At 37.6% G+C, this 26,828-nt stretch overlaps 1 protein-coding gene across 1 annotated transcript; it reads left to right on the top strand.

Moving 5' to 3' along the window:
- Window positions 1-678: 678 nt before the first annotated feature.
- On the top strand, window positions 679-22,288 carry LOC139729667 (uncharacterized). The gene is made up of 16 exons (XM_071640594.1): window positions 679-786; window positions 3,600-3,728; window positions 4,806-5,072; window positions 5,671-5,912; window positions 6,743-6,919; window positions 7,997-8,079; window positions 8,409-8,535; window positions 9,198-9,335; window positions 10,030-10,206; window positions 10,636-10,764; window positions 14,409-14,600; window positions 15,051-15,176; window positions 17,683-17,796; window positions 19,209-19,271; window positions 20,028-20,154; window positions 21,669-22,288. The coding sequence occupies exons 2-15, from the start codon at window positions 3,659-3,661 to the stop codon at window positions 20,145-20,147; spliced, it is 2,025 nt and encodes a 674-aa protein (XP_071496695.1). The 5' UTR covers window positions 679-786; window positions 3,600-3,658; the 3' UTR covers window positions 20,148-20,154; window positions 21,669-22,288.
- Window positions 22,289-26,828: the final 4,540 nt, after the last annotated feature.

Here is a 26,828-nt window from a genome sequence, read left to right as displayed (position 1 = left end):
CCATAAAATAATATAACGGAAGGCATTAGTAAATTCTTTTCGATTTTGTTTTCCTTTCCTTTTTCTCAACCGGAAATTAGACAATATTGCAAAGTCACTGCGTATCGCTCATCTTAAGTAATACTTTTCAAATATTTCATGTTCAATGATTTCTTAGAGGGCAATTGCATCATCGCCACTGTTGTATCACATTGCCTTATCAAAATTTGACAGGATACCGAAAAGTCCGGAAGGTAATCGAGTTTGTCTTACCATTACTTCTCCGAAAAACGAAGAAGCGGAAGAGAGAGGCTTACCTTCACTCCTTTGTACGCGAGTCACAACGGAAGCTTGTCACATTTCGTGCGCAGGGTGTCCTGGCTTGCCCGCACCCCTTGTTCAATTCCATAATCCACATGGCGGTAGTAGTTCGCCTTGCGAGAAAATTGTCGTGTTATCCACAAGAGAGAAACATAACTTGGCGAATTGTTTACCTAAAATATCTCATTCCGCTAACAGGGAAGATGCTCAATGAGATACAGCGATCTTGAAGAAAATGACTCCAAGTCGCTGCAGGTGGGATAATATATCTCTTTCCACCATATCCCTGGTTGGATACTCTCCATGCGTGCCAGCTAGCGAATGATCGCATCGGGGAATCCCCTGACTATGGTTGTGTTGTGACGTAGCATGCAAAAACACAGCTTGCTTCTGAGAGACGCGAACGTTGCAAAAGGGGATCTTCCCTACGGCAAGCCAGGGTTGAACTGTGACTTTTTTTACGCCTTGAAACATTGATCATTATGGGTAAGGAGTCATTCATCACTTGATTATGGGAAATGTTGAGTCATGATTTGACCAGCTGTTATTATAGGTGTCTGATTCTCACTGATATATATGCACCGTCACTTTATTTTCCTAGACAGTAGTGAACTATTACATGATGTAGGCCCTACTTATAATGAAACACGTATAGTGTGGCGCGAATGGCGTACTGTGTGAACTACCACGGTATTCGAAACAAAGCTAGATCCATACAAAGCAACCAGCACCAACAGGGCGTATTTTGTGACGTTGCTGTAGTCCATCGCATATGATTTGTGCTGGCTTCCGGCCACCGTTGCGTTGACGTTCATATATTAAGTGCGGCCATCAATGACAATGCCATGAAAATTTGACTGCACACGTCTCTGTATCTCTGTAAACAGTAAGAAACTAGTCTAGTGTTGTACTCGCTAAATTACATTTAAATTACTATAACGATGATTATTAAAGATCATGTTGTGTACAGACAGCAAGCACTTTTTAAAAAGATGAATACAAAATCTGATAACGTATAACATTACTAATTTAGATTAGTTTAACTAAGCCAACCGGCAACTCACAAGAGCAGGCAGCACCTACATTTGTGGTAACAGAGCATAGATATTAGAAGTAAAGTGGATTTATGAAAACACTAACCAACAAAAATAGCAATTACAATATCTATAGTGGGATGACAAAACTGTTGTGTGTTACATTTTTTTTTTCTTTGCAGGTATTTCAAGGAGGGGGCAGGGCAAGGAGAGATTTTTGCTTGCACTTTTCAAATGAGTACCCTGAATATGTAGCTCTATAGTCTTACACTCACAAGTAACAACGGACACCTACATGAGTAGATGTTACACACAAGTCATGCAACATGTCTGAATAAGGCACACTACGTACACAGGAGGAGTAAACAGCTTGCCCAAATTGACTTTGAACCCATAATTGTAAGAAGTTGTCTATACACCCATATTCAAGATAGCTGAACATGTACCAGCCTGTTTTTACATCTTGTGTATGTATATGTTAGGTTAGGTGGTGTGGATCTATAAGTTCAGCTCAGGTTACAATACTCTTCTCTAGTTGCAAACAATGTGAGAGGTTTTTTTTTTTTCTTTTTTTTTTTTGGCTGCATATTTCCGAAGGTGGATTTCATTATCCTTTTTTTTTTTTTTTTTTGTACCGGTACTGAGAAATTATTGCATCAGAGTTACACCATATTCCTTTTTTTTTTTTTCCCCCACATGTTTTTTAGTCAGCTTTGTGAGTAAAAATGACTAAATCTCTCAGTGTACATGTAAGCTGAGGCTCAGACCCCTATCCTTTGCAGAGTTTGTGATATGAATTCATCATGAACTATCCAGTTTGGCCCATTTTCAGGCATACAGGTATGACCCAATGATTGATGGTAAGTTTACAGCATTGTGTAAGTATTCTTTTGAAGTATAGTTACTCATATACAGTGTAAGTTGCAGTATTTTTTGTGTACGTATGTCATAAGAGTTAAAAAGACAGTAAAAATTTGCTTTATAAGCATTGTTGTAGTTTACACTGGGTTTAAGTGTGATTAAGACGCAACCGCAAATTAGCAATAAATACATTGCAATTATCATACATTCTGCTACAAGTACCACTTTATGAGTGCCACTAATACTGTTGTTTTTATCAAAAGTCATTGCCCGATTCAAGAACTAGTAATACCCATTAAAATCAGCCGTAGAATGATAGGTAAGGTTAAAAAAAATGTTTTCACAAAATACAGCAATTGTTCACAGTTATTTTATGCTTATTAGATGAGTTTAGTGTGACCATACAGGAATTCAAATTCGTCTGTATATGAAAAACAGTACTTAAATCAATTATTGAGGCAACAATATTTGATCAATCACTCTACAAGGACTGCACACTAACCCATTTTTTTTTTTTCTGGTCTGACATATCTGTGGAGCCAATAGGTACCCATTTTTTTCCCATTTTTACTGGTCAATTCCTGAAAAAGTTACTGGTCCGACAGTGATTTTTACTGTTCAGGAATGGTCGGACCAGTGCCAGCATGCAGCGTTGACTATACATCGTATATTATGTGAGGTTTTTATTTTTTGCAAATTTTGAGTCGGGTGCTATGCGCAAATTTAAAAACACACGAAAGTGTTAATTCTGATCCTAAGAGGAATGTGACGTGCACACACACATTTCTCCGTTCAGTGGTGTACTCCACAATCGCGAATTTGACCACTCGGAAAATTGTTGGAAAGTCCCGATTTACAAAAAAAAAATAGACTCGCTAAATATAATGGCATACACAGTGTGACCAATCATCACTATTTTGTGAAAAAATTGAACTTTCTGATAGCACAGAATTCCTCTCTTACTTAACCCGTTTAGAACGAGTCATGATCTATAGATGTGAAATGCATGTTGTAGCAAAATCAGTCTGTCCTCAATGGGCTTGTGTCCCATTTTTGTGAATTTACCATGAAGTACATTGTAAACATCATTTGAAGTCATCTTCTGAAATGTGGGGTCACTTTCACTTCAACTATTATAAGTAACTGCCAATTCTCGTGTAGGCCATTTGGGTATTTAGTGGCAGCTGAAGTGAAAACAAACCCACCATTGGCATATTTTTTAGATGAAATTATCTACATTTCTTCAATGATTAGCTTTGAAATTCTATGAAACTATAAGATAATTGTCTGCCTTTACTTTTCTAATAACTATACTAATGCAAATGGCATACAATTCCCTTATTCCAGTACACGATATGATAACATCATATTTTATGCAGTCTATTTTTTTATTTTTTTCATCAGGCACACAAACCAAGAATCAACAGCCTGAATAAGAGAATAAACGGCTGCAAGCACACAAGATGTCAACGGATTCCAAACAAGAAAAGAATGACACCAAGATGGAGGAGAGGGATGAACCATCTATAGATGGTAAGTCTCTGTCTCATTTGCTGCATTTGAACACTCCAAAGCAAATGAAATTGTACCGTACTGCACTAGATTAAAGATTCAAGTGCTTTATTTTTGGACTTGAGTGAGAGGGTCACACATTTTGTATAAATGGAGTCATTTACCTTACGCGCATATTCTACATACAGTGTGTCCCTAGTGAAGAGAATCTACCCTTTTATTATGACATAGTGTGTAATGTGTACCTTCTTCTCATGTCAACTTCTGGTATGGTACGCGTTTGGACCACTTTGCTTTTTGAAGCTCACTGGCACAATATTTTTGCGTGGTATGGTACGATACACGTTAGGAGCACATGTGGGCACAGTATAGTATACCAGTATGCTTCAGGAGAGCGCTCAAATGCACCCTTTGTCTCTGTTAGAATTGTCATTCCCTGCTGGTTATGTTATACTTTGTTGCAGGGTGCTCATCAAAAACTTATTTGATGTTCCTATCTTTGTTGAAAGTGTATCTCATTACCTAAATTCTGAATCCCCCCTTTTTTTTTACACAGGTTTTCGTGATAGTGTGGTTTTATTTTACCAAGGTAGGGCCAAAAAAACATAAAGGAAGCGATTTTCAAAGATCAAATTTTTATCGATTCACAAGTAGTACAACAAAATCAAGTTTTATTCAGATGCTTTAAGAGTTGAAAAAAAAATGAGTTGTAGTAACAATGGCAACCATGTCCCAAGTGAGGACCTTAGGGGTGGGGTTCAGGTGGGGCCCAAGGATTGAAATTGATATTCTTAATTTCTTTTAAATGCAAACTCAATTTTTCACCAAACTGGGCAGGAATGTCTTTTAAGAATTGGTTCACCTGCTTCAGCAAGCTCTGTTGAAGGCTAGGCTCGAGTATACTCGAGTATACGAGGTATTGTAGCCCATCCTCAACAAGTTAAAAGGGGGAGGGGGACAGCACAGGTCCAAAAACTTTCTGAATTCCAGTCATGACCATGTCATCAAGTGGCAGGGACAGGGAAGTTGCATTAAAGTTTAACCCCCCCCCCCCCCCCCCCCATTCTGTTCTCATTTTCATTTTATTTTCAATATCAGGGAGGACAAATTCCGAGCGGGGACAGGAACTGCTGTCGCTAGCCTCGATCCTCACTAGCATGGTGGCTCCCAAGGCCCTGGGGCTGGCCCTGGACTTTTCTGAAGCCCAGGTGGCTGAGATTGATGAGGGGCTGGTTGAGGATAAGAACAAGATCCTACGTCTCTTGGAGAGGTTCTCAGACAGGAATCCGAATTGGCATGAAAACTTAATGGAAGCTGTACAGGCCAAGCTAGACAATACAGATCTAGCTAGTCACTTACGGAATGGTGAGTCTTCTTACCTCTTTGTAGTTTTTTTTTGTGTGTGTGTGGATTTTTTTTTTTCTGCACACAGTTGCTATATGGAATGGTCTAACTCAAACAACATAAAACTAATGAAGAAATGAAAGGACTGATTCAGTGACTACAATACTTCCCACTTTATTTCTCATACGAATGCCAAATTTTCTTGAGGACTTTTATTTTCGCAAATTTTGCAATTTGACCGTCGCGTGTATGCTTAACAGCTCATGAATATTGCCTCCCATAACATTTAATAATGTGCTGGATATCATATTCAAGGTTCTAAAATCACTAACTTTTCATCTGAATTTAGATGATACTTTTATTCTGATGCTTTTTATTCTTTATTTCAAATCTAAAGAAGTTCATTTGTAAGAGGTATTATGAGGATGTACATTGTAAAGCTGTCCAGGAATAATTTATGTACAATTTCAGCAAGGTTGCACATGGACTGATAGTAAACATCTTGCAAAAAAAAAGAAAAAAAAATTGTAAATGATGCCATACAGAGAATAAATCAGATCAAATCAAATCAAATCAAATCTTTCTTTTCCTGTGTCGACACAATCCCAACTGACGACAGCTTTGCAAGCCAAAAGAAGTGAACCAACATCCAAAGAGGATGCAACCAAGGAAGAGAGTCAGAAAGGTCACAGTGGCATGTCATCCTGGGATATGACCTCAGGAGGTCATAGTAGTCATGGTAGCCGTGGTAGCCATGGTAGCCATAGTAGCGGAGAGCCCCCTTCGTCGGACAGCTTTGAGAGGGTGTCGGAAGAAAATGTTTTCTTGCTGCGAGATGGGGAGCAACCATCGAGGGAGGACGTGAGTACCTCGGTACCGGTAGTTGCCTTCAACACTTGTGGTGCATGGTAGCTGGGAGGCATAGTGAATGTATTTCTAGAAACGATTCTGAGCATGTTTGTAACCGTCTTACCAATCCGTGTCAAGTGATGATGTCTTTTTATTCAATGTGCATGGGTTTGTGTGTGTATGTGTGTGTGTGTGTGTGTGTGTATGTGTGTATGTGTGTATTTGTGTTGATGATTATAATGTAGAATACAATACAGATAAAGATTTCATATATTATTGGATACTTGATGTACAGTGTAGTAATCTCGTATGGAACCTCATGGACAAAGACATATCAAGAGGTAGGGTTTGTGGGGATGGCAAAAGGTCCAGTGTCATTGGAATGGTGCCATGAAGTGTAGAAACTGTGTAATTCATAGATCTCAGATTGAGGGGTATTTGATAGTAATAGTTGGATTACACTGTACATTGTCACCTCTACAAATGTGAAGACAGAACCTCAAAAACTACTGTTACCAATTCACATAAAAATGTTACAAAATTAAGCATTTCATAAATTTCTTTGCTAGGTATAGTTTTGATGGAACTTGTACCTTTATGTTGATGTGGCTTTACTCTTTTTGACTTACACTGTGGATACGAAAGTAGTCTTCCATTGTACTATAGGTGGGGCTCAGTAGCTAGTAACGGTTCATGATGTTATACAACAATTACCTTCACCAAGCATGCATGTTGATTTGTGTGCTGATGAGATGAAAGCCTTTAGGTATGTTTGTGTTTGAAAGGATGAAATATTGTTTGCTACCACTAGTCTGTTTCCTTGTTGGTTATGCCAATCATAGCTCTCTGAGGGAGTACATGCATCAGTGGATCCACCCGAGACATCGCTCCAGATTGAAGAAGTGGGCAGAGCTCTGCAGGTGGTATCCAATCTCCTTGGCGACATGGAGGGCATCAAGCAGCTACCGGAAGTGATTCCCAGAATTCTCACAGTGGCCCGGCAGATGAAGACCCAAAAGGTGAGCGGATAGGAACATTTTGCTCATCAGTCACCTCTGTACCAACTTATCGAAGCAGCTCTTTTGATACTTACCTTGGGGCGTGGTGGTTAGCTGTAACTTTACTGTTAGACATTTTGACAACAACCATCTACAAGTAAGATGCAGTATTAGATCCTTTAAGTTCATCACTTGGTGTACAGTCACAGTTAAAAACAAAAACTTCATGGTGACCTATAAAGTGACAATTTAGTTTTGAGTCTGTAAAATGTGCAATTGTAAATAGTGAGTTTAACCACAGCTGCTGTATTGAATGCTGGTACATCATTCGAAACCTGTGGTTTGTGTAAGTCAATCAACTACTGATTGATAGTGGTTGTGTTTTAACAGTTACCACTAAAAAAGGAAGTTGAGGCATGAAAAATTAAAGTGAAGGCTGTTTACATGATTCAGATTATGAAGTATGCAAAAATAAACCTTACTGAAGGCACAATACACTTGTGGCAAGAGCAAAACATTGCAATATGCATGGATGAAACCAGAAATGGGGGTGTATGTTTGCTTCATGTTTCAAAGAGTCAGTGCACTTGGCATAGTGGTATCTTAATTGTTGACAGGATACTGTTGTTGTCAGGTACGTTATGATGCTAGGATGTGTTGTGTTATGATTGTCTTGCCATGTTTCAGGTCCAAATACTGTTTTGCAATGATTGTTGACAGTTTAAAGGTCAAATATGACACATCAAATGTGATTAAATGCACTAGTTTATGGTTATGAAAAGCGATATCTTGAAAGTATTGCACAGAATGCAAATTCACCTTGAACTATGGGTTATGATGGCATTCACACAATATCAATATCTTTTGCACCTTTTTCTCCTGTGTGTGGATAAGGTTTTTATTTTATTCTAGTGTCAGTAGTAACAAATCATATAGAACTTATTAGGCCTATTCAAACTCAGAGATATGGCAGTGTAGAGCAGAAATGTGCATTGTATGTCATCGTGTGTTATGTAACTTCCTGTCTAATTGTGTTAGTCTCTTATTCTCTCTATTTTTCTATGTCTGTCTTTCTGTTTGTCTGTTCCTGATGTCCAGGTATTGAGACATGTGTTTGAAGAGGAAAACATCAATCTGAAACAAGATCTCCAGAATGCTAATGAAAGTTTACGTAAGGAACGGTGAGTTGCTATTGGTTTGGAAACTTCTGTGGTGATGGTATTAAACTCCTTCAGGTTAGATCTTAAATGCAGTACAGACAACTATTCACATTGCGCTGTGTGTGCTGAATATTTTGTGAGCATAAAATGTGGTGTATCGAGACTTGTTAAACAATTTCACAGGTGGTCGAATTCATGGCAACGGAATCAGAAATAAGAACCAATTTTTCCCCTCTTCGAGAAAAAAAAAAATTAGTGATATCCCACATTAGAGTGGATATACAATGCATTGTGCAATTCCAACTTGTGACACACTGATGGTTTGTTATTGTTTTGTCATTCCTTGACAGGGAGAAGATTGAGAAACTTGAGGCTGAGTTGGCGGAGTTGAAGAAGGCTGCTGAAGATAAAACCCTGGCTGACTTTGATTACGTCACACGGAAAGAAGCAGAGGCAATGAAAGATGAGGAAATGAAGGTACATGTCTGATTCAGTGTGTGTCATTGGAGAGGAAGTTTACGTATGTATTGATGATAATCACAACAGGAATACTGATGAGGGTGATGATATTAAAGGTAATCATCTAAGAAATGAAAGAAATCACATAATTTCAATTTCAATTTTATGTGCAATTTGTGTTTGTATTGCTCAATTAAGAATAGATTAGAGATAATAAAAATAAGATGATGTATGATATCCAGCATTGGATATACAATAAAATATTGGCAACATAGGGCTTGGCGGTCAATTCTTCTCGAAGTTTACAGCTAAGTTAAATGATGATGATAGTGATTATAGTTATGATAATGTTATTGTTATTAGCATTAAAATTATTATTATCGTTATCTGTGTTTACATCATCATCATCATTGTTTATTATTGTTGTTATTATCATTATTATCATTATCATTATCATTATTATTATTATTATTATTATTATTATTATTATTATTACTACTACTATTATCATCATCATCATCATTGTCATTACCTTTATCATAAGTAGTATTATAATATGATCATTGCATCATGTGATTGTCACAAATTTTTAAGGATTGATAATGTTCATAACTCTACATTATGAATACCCTAGTAGACTCTCTTTGTATATATATTTGGCCTCAATGCTTTGCTTTCAGGAGCAGGCCAAACAACAGCAAGCGTCAAGCTCTCAGACAAGCCCTTCCACAGACTCGGCCTCAAGCGAGGGCGTCTCTCTTCAGGCTTATGAAACCCTCCAAAAGAAGATCATTTATCTGAAGCAAAAGCTCTCGGAGGTATTTTCATTTTGTCATCTGTTTCACACTATTTGAAAATAATCCCTACGGAAAGAGGGCTTCGGCCCTTTCACATGGCAAAAAACAACTTCTTGTGTAATGTGTGTGTAGAAACACATAAGATACCAGGCAGGTTTTTTTGTGCATTAGAATTCATAATAGAATTAGGAGTTTATCATTGCATCATTAAAGTCACATCTGATATGCCGTATGAAACTTTCCAATTCCAACAATCCTTTTCTGGGCTAATGCTACATGATGTTATCATAAAACTCTCCATCTAATGCTCAGTAGACAAATTATAGTTGTGAGGTTGAGTTTAACTTCAATTTGGGTACACTTTGTCTGAAATGCTTTACCTCTAGAATGTGTTTGAGGAGGTGGAATATAACTTATTTTTTATTCACGACTGGTGCTCCTCAAATCTATATCTGTGGTCTATGCATGTACCTAGGAATCTAACACATCAAGTGTACTTGCATTTATCCTTTTGAGCATAATCATAGACATTAATTCAGTCAAAGAAATAGTGAATTGTACGATGAATTGCTGGTCAGATTCATTGGTATACAAGGCAGCTGTTTTTGTATTTACAAATTCGTAGCTACCATAAGTCCTCCAAAGGAATATTACCTAGATGTAATTTTTGAAGCTCTGAAGTTTTTAAAGCAACCTCCTGGTGCATGGCTCGTAGGTTGTGAAGCTGAATCACATGTGGGATGAGCAGTATCATCGCATGGAGACTGCCCTCAGGCAGGAGTTAGAGAATGCCAAGAAGTTGTTGACGGAGAGGAGCGCCGAGTCCGAGAGGCGGGAGAAGGAAAACAGCGAAATCCTGAAGGCAATGAAGAGCGAACTAGAAAAGTCCAAGGTAACTCATAGCATTGGCATAATATATGTAATTTTGAATGTTTCATGTTATCCGATGCTGATGAAAATATCTTTGTTCTGTCTGTTTGATTTTGATTGATCAAAGTCAGCTATTAAAAAATTGGGTGATTGTAAGGCATCAGTGTCAACCCTTTGTGGATCCAAAGGGCAATGAAGAGTGAACTAGACAAAACCAAGGTAACTCAAATCACTTGCACATATGTAATTTTGACTGTTTCATGAGCATGACATAACACTTCTTCTATCTTTTTCGATTCTGATGAAAATATCTTTGTTCTGGCTGTTTGATTTTGATTGATCAAAGTCAACTATCAAAAACATTGGGTGATTGTAAGGCATCAGTGTCAACCCTTTGTGGATGGTGTTGTAAAAGTTGTGTCTGTCACCTCCTTGGCTGATTGGGTTGCAGACGGAGAAGGCAGAACTTCAGAAGACAAGTGATCAGGTAAAGCAGCAGCTAAGCAAAGCCAACCGGTATGCCGTGTCCCTGCAGAAACACAAAGTCGACCTGGAAGCAGAAGTGGGGAGATTGAATGAGGTGAGACACCATCTTTGTTGTTTAAAAGCAGACAAACAGACAATCAAACACCAAAGACACACTTATGAATGAAGGGGAGGGGAGGGGTGGGGGAGAGAGGGACTACTATGTAGCCAGACTTTGCTCAATGCCATGTTTCATGCATGATCTCAGTTTAATTCATGAAACCTTATTTTGTTTTGTTTTGTTTTTGTCCCTGCCGAACGAGTTCGAGCAGGGGACTATGAAACGGGCTCCGTACGTGTGTGTGTCCGTGTGTCCGTCCGTGTGTCCGTGTGTGCGTCCGTGTGTGATCAAAATCTTCAATTTGCTACTTCTCTGTCATTTATGAGCCAATTTTGATTCTGTTTGCTTTATATGATAGCACTATGTGGGAGTTTTGAAACTTCTACACAGAATTTCAGTTGTGACCTTTGACCTTGACCTTTGACCTATATTGTACATTTTGCTACAAAATGCTACTCCTTCGCCATTTCTAACCCGATTTCGATTCCGTTTGCTTTCTGTGATGGCACTAGTTAAGGGCTTCAAAGCTTCTACACAGAATTTTGACCTTTGACTTCTTTGACCTTTGACCTTGATTTTTTTACCTTTATTGTACATTTTGCTACAAAATGCTACTCCTTCGCCATTTCTAACCCGATTTCGATTCTGTTTGCTTTATGTGATGGCACTAGGTGAGGGCTTCAAAACTACTACACAGAATTTTGACCTTTGACTTCTTTGACCTTTGACCTTGATTTTTGACCTATATTGTACATTGGCTACAAAATGCTACTCCTTCGCCATTTCTAACCTGATTTCGATTCTGTTTGCTTTATGTGATGGCACTAGGTAAGGGCTTCAAAAGTTCTACACAGAATTTTGACCTTTGACTTCTTTTACCTTTGACCTTGATTTTTGACCTTGATTTTTGACCTGTATTGTAGATTTTGCTACAAAATGCTACTCCTTCGCCATTTCTAACCCGATTTCGATTCTGTTTGCTTTATGTGATGGCACTAGGTGAGGGCTTCAAAACTTCTACACAGAATTTTGACCTTTGACTTTTTTGACCTTTGACCTTGATTTTTGACCTATATTGTACAATGGCTACAAAATGCTACTCCTTCGCCATTTCTAACCCGATTTCGATTCCGTTTGCTTTATGTGATGGCAGCAGGTGAGGGCTTCAAAAATTTCTACACAGAATTTTGACCTTTGACCTCTTTGACCTTTGACCTTGATTTGTGACCTGTATTGTACATTTTGCTACAAAATGCTACTTCCGGTGAGGACATATATTACGCACCGCGTAATTTCTACTTTTCCTTGTTATTATTATTTTTTATTCAGAAGGGTTTTTTTTTTATTTGTTTTTGTTTTGTTTGTTTGCTGTGCAGTATAATTACAGGGAATTTTATGTATGTATATATTTTTCTTTCTTTCTTTCTTTCTTTCGTTTTTTGTTGTTGTTTTGTGTTTGTTTACTTGCTCTGGTTACCTGAGGAATGTCCAACAATGCATGTCACTGTTTGAGAGATGCATAGCCCAGGCCAAACATGCAGAACTGATTGGAAGAGTGTGTTTGCTTTAAATGATTTTAATGCAGCTATTTGCATGGCTATATCTTTCAACGAGCCAATTTATTCTCTCCTAGAATTTCCCTTTGGAGAGCAAAAACTACATGAGCTTGGCTAAAGGAAGTTTGAGTCATTTTAAAGAGGAAATTGCTTAATCTAGGAACAAGGACATCAGGGAAAGTAATGTGATTTTGTTTTATTGTTCATACTTAAACTTTTGTTCAGAAGTGATACCCTCCTTTACAAATGTACACATTTGTCAATACCATACTTCCTTTCAGTCCCGATTGGCCAATGTTGTAAAGGACTGTTATAAAGACATGCTACAGGGCCTAAGCTGTATTTTCTTTGCAAAGGAATCCTTTTTCTTCTACTTGTCTTGATTTTTATGGTAAAGTGCTTGTGGCAATTTTTCCTGTGGCAGGAAAGAAGGAGCACAAGATTCTGCCTTTTGCTTTTGGTTCTGTGGTAAGATTTGCCAATAAAAACGTGGAATGGTTCTTTTATAGTCCAGTGATTTCCTTCTCTGGTTTGTTTGCACTTGCCAAATTTGTAAAGTTTGTTTGATATTCTAGCCATAGTTTGTCTCTACGTCTTGAGTCATTCTTCAGTCCTTTAAGTTCAAACTATTCCTCAGTCAACATAGGTTCAAGTTGAAGTGTGATTCTTCATCAGGCATGCAGATGAATGTGCTGGTTTTTATGTCAGCTGACAATTTTTGCAGAAGTTCCTTTTTTTAACCGCAAAAAGAAGTCAAGAAAGACTCGCAAATTTAGCTTAGATAAAATATGTCATAGAGACAATATACACTGAATGTGGTGCATTTCTGTAGCAGTTTGTAAACAGTGAGTGACATGAAATGAAGATGTATTAGAAGAAATTTGATCAGTGTTGGTGTTTTTGAATGGAAGAGAAATAATTCAAATGCTCTTCCATGCTATTTCCATGAAATTGTGTGAAATAATGTCAAAAAATGTATTCTCAAGAGGGAGTCCAGTCCAAGTCACAGTCATATGACCTTTGAACTCATCACTGTGTAAAGAAAGATTTATATGATGGCTTTTGTTCATCCACTCAATCGTCCACGTCCTTAGGAAGCAAAGTACAAACTGCAGTGGTAAATGAAGCATCGCTTGAATGGTTTCTGCTTAATAACTTCCTGTTTACCGCACTGTAGAATACATAGGGCATATGACATGCATTGCCAGCTACTCAGCTGGCATGGCTGTGCTAGATTTGCATTTACAGAGCAAACAAAGCTGAATACGTGGTCTTAAAGGGAATATCTCCTGAAATGCTGTGGAATGTAAACTTTGCTGAACTCTATTAGCTAGGCCAACGTATTGCTGGTGCTTATGATCTTGTCAACTTTTTACAGGAATCATTTGTGTCATGTGATATTTCTATAAGAAATGACACTGCTTTGAAGACCAAAAAAGACTAACTTCTCTTCCGATGCAGCAAGACATGCATGTTGACCTACATAGAAAGAGAAGCCATGTAGGGTAATGGGATCACTGCCCTAATTAATGGTAGGTATTTAGATGGGTGCTTCCAAAGGGGGAAGTGCTTTAGTAGGCAGCATCGACAAAAAAGAAGAAGAGATAAATGAATAAATGAAAAATAGGTATTGTAACAATACTTGTGAATAACTGGGGTTAAAATCAATTTAGATATCCATTACACATGTGGAAAGAATCTCTCATCACTCTCTGAAAACCTGTTTTAAAAATGTGCAATTTTCTTTTGAAAAAAAAATTGTAAATGTCAATTGAAGTAAATATTTCAAGATCATGTATATTTTCTACTCAAAGTACTCTGCTTCTAATATACATTTTTGCACAAATGTTCACTCTATCTTCTTGTAACATTTGGGTAATACTGTGATCTTATTGTATACTGCAATATGACAATCTTTTATCTTAAGCTAACACATTGATAGCAGCAATTATTTTGTGAAGGGTGGGATAGATGTAATTTTCATATCGCATAAATGAAATGTTATCTTTTTTTAACATTGCCATGAATAAAATCAGTGTATAGTATACATGATAGCTTTTCTGTCATCATGTCGTGACATAGGCTCTTGAGCAGAAACTCCTTGTGAGCACCAAGCCAGCTGTTGTAGGTCCACCAGCAGCCTCCCACAAGGCCCTAGAAAAGATCCAGGGCCAGGGGCTCAATAGAGGTCTGAGCAACCAAGAGGAGAGGTCTCTCCTGACCAGCCTACCCCAGGAAGCCCTTGTGGAAGAACTGGAGCTCCTGAAGCAGCAGGTGAGAATGTGCGGTAGATAGAATGATAGATAGATAGATAGATAGATAGATAGATAGATAGATAGATAGATAGATAGGTAGATTGATTGATTGATTGATTGATTGATTGATTGATTGATGGATTGTCCCAAATGACGTGCTGATGGTGATGATGGTGATGGTTGTGATGGTGATGATGATGATAAGGTGGATGGTGATTATGGTGATGATGGTGATGGTGGTGACAGTGGTAATGATGGTGGTTATGATGATGGTGATGATGGTGATGGCGATAGTGGTAATGGTAATGGTTAAGGTAATGACAGTGTTGATAGTGATGACGGTGACGATGGTGGTGATGGTGGTGAGTGTGGTGAGTGTGGTGGTGTGGAGGATATTCTCAGTGGTATCCATTATGCTGCCGCTGGCAACAATAATGACAATGAACTGCATCCTATTGTTGTCTCATAGCTGGATGTATACAGGAGTGATTTCTACCGGGAGCAGAGAGACAAGCAGAGGACGATGGGAGAGCTGGAGGAAGTCAAGACAGAGCTCCATCGCACTCAGAGGAAGATGGAGAGACAGAAAGCTGAAGTGAGTGTACTCTTGCTCTGCAGCCAATTCAAAGAGGAATTATTGAATAAACCATGAATTAAAATCACCAGTTATTAATGAATAAGCAGTGGATTACAGTCACCAGTTTATCTGTTCATATCCTGATAATTAACGGGGGATTTGAGATGCTTCTTTCAGTTCCATCTTTTTTTAATTCATTGGGATATTTTCAGCAATCCTTCACTTTAGGAGATAAGGGTTAATTGTACCCTTCATTTTGTATTAAAAGTTCAGTGTATGGATAATCTAGTTCCAGTTTCAGCTATTTTTCTACTTAAAACACTCAACATAGAGCTTCAGTCACATACTTTGTATCATTGGTATAACTCAGCTGTCAGGTTCCCTATCATCCAACGAACAAAACTTTGATAAACACAATGATATTGTAATGACATGTATAATATGTGACCGGCGACAACGGTTTCAGGCAAAAGTCAGGCATTTTGAAAATTCATTTTTTCACTGAATCACATTGCCCATTTCCTAAGCTTTGCATTGATATAAAACACTTGCATTCTTCGGCACCATAAGTGGGCATGGAAAGCGAAATAAAATGCACTTTTTAAGTTGTTAGCCTGACAAAATTGCGAGAAAACGGGCTTTGAAGATTCACCTCTTTCTCAAAGACAATGTCCGAGCGGCGATGCGAGGTGAGAATCACCCATCCGTATGATGGTGCCAATCGATGTTAAGCTCCGCCTCTAGCAACCACATCGCCTTCTGATTGGCTCACTGAGAGAGTCAAATTTCCCGGGCACCTTTCCTAGGAGCTCAGCGTATGGAGCCGAAAAACAATGCGGTTCGCTCGGGTTTGTTTTTCCATTACGTCTTTCAAGATGGCGGATAGGATGGATGATTGCACGTATGGTGTACATGTGTATGGTGCACGCATTACGCAATGGCATCCACACGCCATGACCATGTGCATGTAACAGGAGCGGGTGGCGAATCCACACATTTACAAATCGCGTTTTCATTGTTGTTGATTTGACTTTATCATTGCCGACCCTTTTGAAGGCAGAAAAATGCCAGTGCTGGCAAAGGTCAGGCTTCCTGTTTGTTTTGCTTTTACAAGCCGTGCATATGTTGCCTTGTTTGGTGGTGTTAAGTATATTAAAACAAACAAACAAACACGACTCGTTTCGTGCGATCTTGATGTGTAGTATTTGAATATAACTGGTTTCATGTGACCTCTCCTTTCCTCTCATCTACCTTCCCTTGAGTCAGTCTGCTGTCATAATTTTTACTACATGTACAAGTAGACTATTGTTTTTTTTCTTTTCACACGATTATGTCGTGCTACGTACATGATATTTGTTTCAATTCCGTTGTCGAACATTGCGGTAGAATAGTTTGGATAGAAAGCCAAACGAAGAGCACGCACTACAGCGTATAAACCACTATAGCAAGAACAGTGGAGCAAGTAATCATGCACGCGTGGACAAAGCATTCCCCAAACGCTGCAAGTGGTGTCTCAGAAAGCCGAATTATGTAAATGTGTGCGACGCACCAGCCAATCGCATGCGAGACCTTGCGCCGTAGCAACGCTGGGGATATTGGCGCGGCGTTCGAAAGAAGCTCAAAACTGACGAGTGCGATCCAACATAGGGTGCTTAAAATTCCATTTTCGATAGGAAAAACGTAGTCTTATGCTACGAAATTTAGTGTAGATGTAGAAAACATATCAAAGATTTGATTTCTGCAAAAAACCCAAATCGACAAAAATAATGGTAAAGATCTTTGTACCCCGCCTAGGAGGAAATTTGCTATTGCGACTTTTGCCTGAAACCGTTGTCGCGGGTCACATATGATTTATTTTTCCAACATGGTCATATTCAGGGGCGGCGCAGCCGTGGGGGCCGTGGGGGCTCAGGCCCCCACACTTTTTGTGCACCATACAAAGGAATACATAAGGTGTCATCACTTTGGGCCCCCACACTTTTTTGAACCCGGAAGTACGTAAGAGGCACTACAATGGGAGGGGAGAGAATGAGCTGAGGACCCTTTTTTTTTTTTTTTTTTTTTTTTTTTGCTTGTTAGCTCATGAAATCCGGAAGTGGGCCCCCACACTTTTGAAAACAGTGTGCCGGCCCTGATATTATCCATATGATATGATGTTTTCCAAGTAGGATTACATACATCTTTTCAATTTTTTCTCGTCTGTCTGCTTCAAAGGATGTATTTTATTGTGGTTTCAAATTCGTCTTGTGATATACTTTTTATGCCTCCGCCATGAAGTGTCGCTGGAGACATTATTGTTTTGGGTTTTTTTTTTTTTTTTTTTTTTTTTGAACTGTCTATTCCACCATGTGTCATGTCATTGTTATATAATGTGGGTGGGTCAGGCATTTCAGCTGTTGTAAAGTGAGTCCTTTTCATTCTTCTCTTCATGGCAATTGGGACTGCTAGAAGGGAGTAAAAACCCAAACATGAAAGTGCACATATATTGATGCAATTTATGCCTTCTCTTCTTTCATCTCAAAAGCTTCAAATTTTGCAGGACCATAACCTTGCATATAAATTTCATACCAAGGAGCTCATTCGTGGTCCTCCAACAACCTCGCAGCGGGAGAAAGTGGGCCAGAAACCGCGCTCTGCGGTAATTACCAAATCACTTGCTCTGTTACTGTACTGCTTTTTGTCTCTTTTCTTTGCTGCATTTATCATCCTGTTATTCAGCTTGATTCTTCAGCTTCATCTTACTCACCACTCTTTACCATCATTTCATTTCATGTTTTTCATTCACGATTTAGAATTATTTACTTGGGAGAGTGGGTATTTATATATGTATGAGTGCATGTGCATGGGTGTGTGTGTGCTGTCTGATTGTGTGTTGTGTGACTGTGTTTGTCAAATGCTTATGACCTTGCACATGTAGTTGCGTTATTCTCAATGCATGTATGTCATCTGAAATCCTCTTAGCTTTATTATTACCTGTACAGTATAAGAATTGGCTTCATTTGTGCCTGAAATTTATTAGCAAATATACTACTTATATCATGCTTACTTTTTCAGGAAATTTGTCATACTAATCAGTAATACTAACTTGGGTAAGATGAAGAAAAGGCAAAACAGTTCAAAAGCTGACTTGTGCCTGTAGTAGAAGTTCTAACATTGTCGCTGCATGTACCATAAGATGCTCACACAGCACATTATTTACAATTCCACACTGATTTGAAGTGAGCTCTAAGAGATATTAAAGTAAAGAAAATGTTTGAGGTGTCATCATGATCTGATGAAAAATGAGTATCAATTTCTAGAGCTTTGCATGTTTGTTTTTTTCAAATAAAAACACTGATATTTTTAGCAACATGTAGATATTCAAAGACACAATACCATCATCTTACAAGTCTTTACCTGCTTGTACATCTGTACTGAATTTTCTTTTCTGACGTAAATGATAGGAATTTATTAAAATCTATTGCAAAGAATTATTGTTGTCATGTAATATCCTAAAAGTTGACAATGTTCAGTTGTTGACCCAAACCATGATTTTTAGGATATTTTGGTGAGAAAACCAGTGTAATGACATCATTGCCTCCATTGGCTGTCTAATTTTATGTTCTATTTTGATGAAACCTCTCAAATTACGTTTAGCCGCTTTGAGTTTGCTGTATTCATTTCATTTAACTTGGACATGGTGTGAAATTGCATGTCAATAATTAAATAAAAAAGATGTACCATATTAGAAAATGACTAACTGATAAGTAAATGGCCTTCATACTTATCTATTTGCTGTTGCTTTCTGCTCGGGCTTACTGATTCTGATATTTTCGACATAACACAATTTTATTTTTTATTGTAGTCAGTCAGTGGTCAGCACTTACGGGTATTTAATGCAGGAAGTGCACCACACAATCTACATTAATATTTATGTTTGTTGCATTTCCATGTTAATGTTCATGGCATGTTTGCTGGAGCAGCTCAGTTTTCAGTTTTTATTGTCATCTTTTTCTTTTTTTCCCCCTTATTTCCGTTTATTTTGCCTGGATTGAATTCTGTTCCCCTCAGGTTATGGCAGGAGTGAGACCCCCTCCCCATTACAGGCATCTTTATAGAAGGGATCTGCAAAAAGTGAGGATACATAAATATTCTCATCACATTTACTGGTTTGTCTCTGGAAGCAGTGTGTTTTTCCTTCAGCATAGAGCCTACCCATGCCTAAGTTACCAAGACATCATAATCATGAAGATGGGAAAAATTTTTAACTTACTAAGTAGATTAATGTATTGTGATATGGAAAACAACTTTATTAGATCGTGATGTACAAGCCATAACCTTAAATGTGATGAGAAAAGGACAGATGTTAAATATCCTTATGACCTGCCCACTTTCAAGAAACATTTCCTTGAAATTGATTAAATTTGGTGTGATGATAAGCTGTGAAACACAGTTAATTGGACATGAGTTTTAGGTTAGTCTGTTAGGGTCTGCATTAAAAGATTATATTTGATGTAAGTAATATTTGTTGAACAGTTTTGTTTAACTTCAGAGAGGTTTTGCGATAGTCTACATACTTGGTGTAATTTCAAGCTTTTGCAGAGCCTTTCCTGGATATTGTTTTAAATTGATATTAGAAGACAGAAGCTAAAGTCTAAACTGTTACAGAGTACAATCTATATCAAAATGAAGCATTTCAGTTGTGTGAGCAGTCGTCTGTGATTAGACATTGACATTGAGAACTTGTAAGCAAGTGCAGTAGATATTTGGAATTTTGCTATCCATAGTTTGAAATGTTATTCCCCCCCCCCCCCCTTCTGCTTTGATTACGGTGGAATTGTGTGTGATATTGCCTGCTATTTGGTCACTTATATTTTGTTTGTCACCTAGGATCTTGTGCCACACGGTGCAAACTATGCGATGAATGATGAGTACGTTGATGCAGCCGAGGACATTGAAATCTACTATCCTCCAGCCAGCCTGAGGGATAGCTATCAAGGAGAGGCTTAAAAAAAAGGTAACTGTCATATGAAGTCTACAGTCCTTGCTAAACCCGAGATGATTGTACGTATACATGAACCTCATCAGTTTTTCAGAGGATGATACAAAGAAAGTTTAAAGTTTTGAAACATTGATTTGTCCCATAAACAAGACCTGAACACAGACATGCATTATGGCACTTAGACGGCATTCTGAATCATCAATTTAACTGTTTTGGTCAATTTTTTGAATCGCAACCAACAATATGAGGCACTGTTATAGTTGTAGAGAAACCGGGTTATCAACATTTCTTATGGTTCTGTGTAAACAATGTCCCATACTTTACATAGTATCACTCTGTTTTACACCACAGATATCAACAACTATTGTTGTAATAGATAGCACAGAGGGGGAAAAAAATTAGTGAGTAAATGGTTTGCCTCTAAAAGTATTTCTTCTTTAAATATTTGATCAAGAACTAACAGCCTTAGGAATAAATTCCCTTTAACCTATCAGATTTTGAAACAAGATTTTGTTACAATAAGAAAATCTCATACAATAATGCTTCTTTAAAATGTTTCTAATCTTATTCAACCTGTGTAGGCAGTAAAAATTGAATGGTATCATAAATAAATTCCTTCTTTGCTTGGATGTGTTTATATTCCACTTGAGTTTGGGGGAGGGCAGGTCAGTCCCCAGTCAGGGACCAGGTAGGGTTGTAAAAAGTTATTAAGATGTCCTGAGCCTCAAGTAAGAGTTCTTGAGCGACTGAAAGATTTTTGTAGGCATGAAGTGTGTGTGTTGGGAAGGAGCTGGGGATTGTCTATTTGCTTTTGTTTGTTTCCTTCCGTTTTATCACATGAAGACACTGTAGTTCTTGAAAAATTTAGAAAATTAATTCAATTCAATTCAATTCCATTTAATGCAATTCAGTTCATTTCAATTCAATTCAATTTAATAGTTGATTTATTTCCATCAAAGAACGAATTAATAATTTATAAATCGATAGTGGTATATAAAGTGAAAGTTTTCCTAGGAATGAGCACTGTCATTCCATTACTGTATACGCCGAATATTTCGCGAGGTTTTTATTTTCGCGAATTTCGCGAATCAGGTGCTATTCGTGAAATTAAAGACACGCGAAAATATTGACTCTGATCCCGATGTGAATGTGATGTATGCATGTACACTTCTCCGTTCAATACAGGCCTCCACGATCGCGAATTTAACCACTGGCGAAATTGTCGGGAAGTCCCGATTCGCGAAAATTTAGACTCGCGAAATATATGGCGTATACAGTATTTGGCTCCTACTATTACTACTGTTGTTATTGCTAGGATTCTTGTCAAAGCGGTAATTTTTGCCACAATTTTCACTGTCATCACGCCCGAGAGTGGCATACTCGAACCGTCTTTGCAGGTTTGATGCTTTCAGTTAATTCCACCTTTATAATTATGAAATTGTTGATGATGGTAAAAAAAAGAAAAAAAAAACAGAGGGCAATATATTAACTTTGACCTTTGTGTTGCTTTTTTCCTACTTCTTTCACAGTGTTTGCTGATCTTCAACGACATTTGATTTGAGATGATTTGGCACAAACATGTGCGTGTTCACTCTCTTTAATAATGAAGATGTGAAATTTTAATTTCCATCTATGAAAAAGATATGTAGAAAATAAAAATTACAAAAAAAAAAGAAACTAAAAGTTTATTGGATAAGTTATGAAAGTACTGTCAGTTTTGATGGATAGGTCTATGACCATGATGAAAAGTTGAAAAAAATTAAATTTCCATTTACGAAAAAGATATTTAGAAAATGAAAATAAAAAAAAGAAACCGCAAGTTTATGAGATGAGATATGAAATTACTGTTAGTTTTGATGCATAGGTCTATGACCATGATGGAAAGTTAATGGAATTAACTTTGACCCAAAGTAAAATACTCAATGGCAAACCATTTCAAGACAGGTAAGTAAACACTCTTCATAATAGGGCCTCTTCAACTCACATTTTTCGACAACAGGCAAAATTGTTTCTAAAAATAAAGAAAATTCTTGGAGGAAGCAAACAGTTCTGCAGCTCTTATTGATTATGGCTTGTGATGAGCAAGGCTTCCTGAAATGTGATGTGCCCTATCTTATGGTAGAAGCCATGCTTGCAAGATTATTAACATTTAAAAAAAATGATACTATTTGTTAGAATATCTTCTCAGATATCTCAGCGGTTTTGTTCCATCTCTGCATAAAGCTGAGAAGTTTATCCAAGGAAAGCTCATTTAAGTTTTGGAAAAGAAAATGGGCATTCAAATTCTAAGACCTTTCTAGTTTCCCTGTGATTCCTAATAGTGTTGCAGATATGATTAAACTTAATCATTGCAGATATGATTAAACTTACTGGAATTGCTGTTACGAGTTCGGATCATCAGTGCACCCAGAATATATTTGCAATATTCATATCATATAAACAGTCATCAACTTCCCCAATGATGAATACCTTCTACTCTCTTTTGGCACTTATCCTCGATGCTTCCCCAAAGACAGTTACTTTATGGGGACAGTTATCCCCAGGACTAAATCATATTGATACAGTAGTGTAATTTCTGTGGCCAAGATAGTGTGATTCGTGACTTGATAGGAATTATTGCCCCTTCGGGGATAATTCCTGGATTCTGTGCTGAAGTTCTCACTATAGATGGTCTCCCTGCAATACATGATATAGATTGTCCATTCATTATGGCCACAAATAGTTCCTGCACTCACAATCTGTGGTTTTCATCTTAGTGGTCATGAATTACAGTTGATTGACAGATCAGATTAAATTTGTAGTTTTTGTTTTCTTTGACTGGGTGAACCAACAGCCACAATATCTCACTGAATAGACACATGGTATTCCAACCCTGTGCTTCGAAGTACATAGTTTGTTTTATAAATGCTCCTGTTGCCACCAATATGTTTGTCAGAGACATGCCAGCCAATGAGATCAGTCTATAGAATAACATGTGAGGACGATTCTTCGCCTACACGACACAAGGGCCCTAGCATGAACTTTCCACCCCCAAATCAAATTTTGGTTTGTGGTAGGATTTGACAGAGTTTTTGTTAGCTATGTATTTCATGTAATCATCTTTGTGGTGAATCTTCAAGTCAAGCAAGCCTAAGACCCTTGTGCTGGGCAGGCGATGAGGTAAGGATTCCATGCAGTGTGCCATAGTGTCTATAAAGAAGTAAAAAGATCGTCAAAATATTTCAACCGATTTTCAGAATTGAAATCCTTCACGTGGAGGATCCTTAGCACTTCCTTAAAAAAAAATGTATATAGAATTGATATGAAATATACCATACAACTCACTTGATTGCATCATTTCTTTGAATGTTTTAATTAGTGGATTATGTCGTGCATAAATGTATAAAAGATTTCTTGTGTCAGTGTCTAGTTGCTCCACTTTACACAGAAAGGCTTTGATACACTCTTAATGTGGTGAAAGCAAAATGAGCATACTCGTTATCTGATGAAACATAGTGTATTGAACAGGTAAACTGGGCACTTAAGATGGCAAAGGTGTTACTTTGTACAGCTGCACTCGTGATCAAGTTCTTCTTGTGATACAACTTTGATAGTGACATTTGATTTGGCGTATAGATATCTCTTCATGCTACTGCCTGAAAGGTACTTTGTTTACTCACTTGTTTTATTTTGTCTTCATAAAAGTCAATATTGTCTGAATAGTATTTCTAACATCATATTAGAACTCCAAATAGGGGACCACACATTTGTGTTTTACAGTGTATGTACCTTGTGATTTGCTCAGATGGAATATCAAAGAGAATGGTACATCCATACCCCAGTGAAAATACCCTCAAGTCAAGTTATTGGCTTCTTAAAGGGTAAATTGGCATTGATATGGTGCTCTACCAACCCGGATATTGGTGTGATTACAATGATCTTCGAAAATTCTTCCAAGCATTTCTAGTTATTCAGTATTGATGGGAGTCACATGTCCTTGAGTGTGCATTACTTACGTTTGCTGTGTAGTGACATTGACTCCTTTGATTAGAAGCTCAGGCAACATGTCAAGTTTGTTCATCATTACAAGCAGTGGCTGCAGAAAGGCAAGAAACGAAGTCTAAAAAACCTAGGAAAACGGGGCAAAGCAAAAATTGGTCCATGCAGTTTGTTCACCTAGCTGCTGTAACGGTGGTATTCCACTTATAAAAAAAACCTGAGAATTGTGAAATGAAATCAAAGACAAAGTTATGGATGATTTATTTGTAAAAGATATCAATACCCCCCCCCCCCAATGAGACTTTTTGGCATTTTTTCACCTTTCTTGATTTCCATTGTTACTGTTTTAATTGCCTTAACACTGTTTCAGAGCACTTTTCAAATTTCATCCAGAATTAACAAGTGTCAAACACAAAGATTACTAAATGTTCATTATGTTGTTACAAAGAACTAAACACATATTGAATGTGCAGTATCATGACATCTTCCATTTTTGATGGGAAATGCTACTATTATGTATTCCTATGTTTAAAACAGCATAATGCCCTCTGGAACCTTACTAACAACAGAACATGCATTTTTGGCAGTAACTGATGTTCCCTTTCCTTCCAATATCTAAAATTCCAGAGCTCATTGAAAATCACAAGAGACCAGGCTTTTTCAAATTTCTTCATTCCCCTTGCCCCAAGTATTTTCCATTGGTTTGACAGACTTACAAAGAAGGGCACAAGCTTATAGTGTGACATTTAATTTGACAAATTGATTGGAGAAACTCGAGTTGGAGTGACAGTGACACAAACTTTGTGACCTTTGAGAGTCAAGTAACTGCTGACCCTTGAACTTTTTGCCAGTTCTCAGAGAGCTGTGCACACCAATGCCACGAAGGTTTGCATGGATGTGATGCTCTCGTTCAAAATCAGAGAGAGAGAAGAAAAAAAATGTGTGGAAATTTCACAAAATCAGCAGAGGTGCATGTTAATAATGCTCGTGCAAAATTTCCAAAACTACACTTTGATTTTTATGGCTTGTGAAGTGGAATCCCTGTTTTATATTCTATTTCAAAAGAACTACTCCATGACCACACAAAATTAATGAGAATGTAGACTTTAATTCCATGAACCTAAATGACCCTATGTGAACAATAAAAGAGTTAATTTTCATAATTCAGAAATGTGAGAATATGTTAGGACAGCTGGCAAGGTTTTCTTATTTGTAGTACGTCAGCTTTCCTGATTATTTTTCACAGCAAGATATCATAGGAGGCACTTGGTCTTGTTTTTTTTTAAGCTGTTGGCTCCTGAAAGGAACTATATAATGCAAATGCATGTGACTTTTGTCAAATCATGATAACCTCAACATCACGTATGTGGCTATATGAATATATAAATATGTGCATATGTTTTATCATATTTTTTCTACTATTGTTATTTAGACTATTTGGATACACCCACAAAACCCTTCCTAACCAAGATTCTGCCTGTGCATCATCTGTTAATCGTTGCTAAAGTGCTGATATGATTTACACAAGACATTGGAATCCACCTCTCCCTTGACTGAGCATAACTTGCATGTTTTCATGTTACTGATATGATTAATAAGAGACAATTCAGGGAAACATGCAAGTTATTCTTTGTCTTGGGGAAGGTGCATTCCAATATCTTTTGTTAATCATATTAGTAATTAAGCAATGATTGACAGGTGATGTCACTGGCAGAATCGGTATGGAAGTTTGTTTGTGTTTCTGTTTGTCTTTTATGGGCATAGAAAAATTATTAGAATATATAGCACATATTTAGATATTCTTTTGGCCACAGAAGTGATGTTTACAGTATTATGAAGCAATGCAAGGCAATGTGCATTTGCATGGCATAGTCCCTTTAAGGTCTCCCGCTCCCTGAGATTTTGGGAAGCAGGTATTTGACTCTCAAAAGTCTGAAGGTGATTCAAGCCGCATGAACACAGAGCAGGTGTAGATGGCTTAGTATGTGATGTTGTGTTATGTATGACTACTTGTGCTTCTCGAAACACAGTACAGGCCTGAAAGGGCAGATGAAGGACAATTGTATTTGTTTTGTGTCTACCAAGTTCATGGTTGGGGCCTGTGGATATTGCCGTGCACAGATGAATTGCAGTGAAGCTTGTTCCTATTTTATATTCTGTCTGCAGAGACACAACAAAATTCAGGTCACATGACGCATGAGTGTGTCATATTTTTCTGTGCCGCAAAATGCTAACAGCGCCTTATTCGTCATGATTCTTGTATAGAAACTGATGAAATGATAGAAGGTTAGTTTTCTTACAACCATCTGTTTTGTAGTTATTACAGTTATCCTGAAATCACTGGATTTCGTGTTTTTAATGGCAATTGCCTGAATATGCAAAAGATCACAGCTGCACCAACGAAACTTCCAGTAGTGTAAACAAAAATCTCTACTTACGGGATTGTGCAATGAAAGCGGTACTATAGATCAAAAACATAAAGTTGGCCAGTCACCAGGGGAAGTGTGTTTCGCTTTTACAACATATTCATTGTTCCGGTGATTTGATGCAAATTTTATTGTTTGTTATGCAAAATGTTCTTTAAAGGCAAGTTTGGCAAAAATATGCATTGCTGTTGAGATATCCCAAAAGTGCCTATAGATTCATTGCTAACGTACGTGCAACCCTAACAAATTGCAAACAATATTACACCACCATCTTCCAGAAATAAA

This window comes from Diadema antillarum, unplaced genomic scaffold (genome assembly GCF_040938485.1).
Source record: "Diadema antillarum isolate AM-2024a unplaced genomic scaffold, OU_Dant_1.0 seq00000248_RagTag, whole genome shotgun sequence".
In the NCBI taxonomy this organism is placed as follows: Eukaryota; Metazoa; Echinodermata; class Echinoidea; order Diadematoida; family Diadematidae; genus Diadema; species Diadema antillarum.
The sequence above is the reverse complement of the archived record's forward strand: the minus strand, read 5'-3'. Positions and strand labels throughout refer to the sequence as shown.

What these genes read in the sequence shown, in the direction of transcription:
- LOC139729667 (XM_071640594.1), top strand. Translation starts at nt 3,659, where the DNA reads ATGTCAACGGATTCCAAACAAGAAAAGAATGACACCAAGATGGAGGAG. An exon ending in TGAAGCAAAAGCTCTCGGAG is followed by an intron (nt 9,336 to 10,029) that starts GTATTTTCATTT and finishes CATGGCTCGTAG; the next exon opens with GTTGTGAAGCTGAATCACAT. An exon ending in AAGTGGGGAGATTGAATGAG is followed by an intron (nt 10,765 to 14,408) that starts GTGAGACACCAT and finishes GTCGTGACATAG; the next exon opens with GCTCTTGAGCAGAAACTCCT.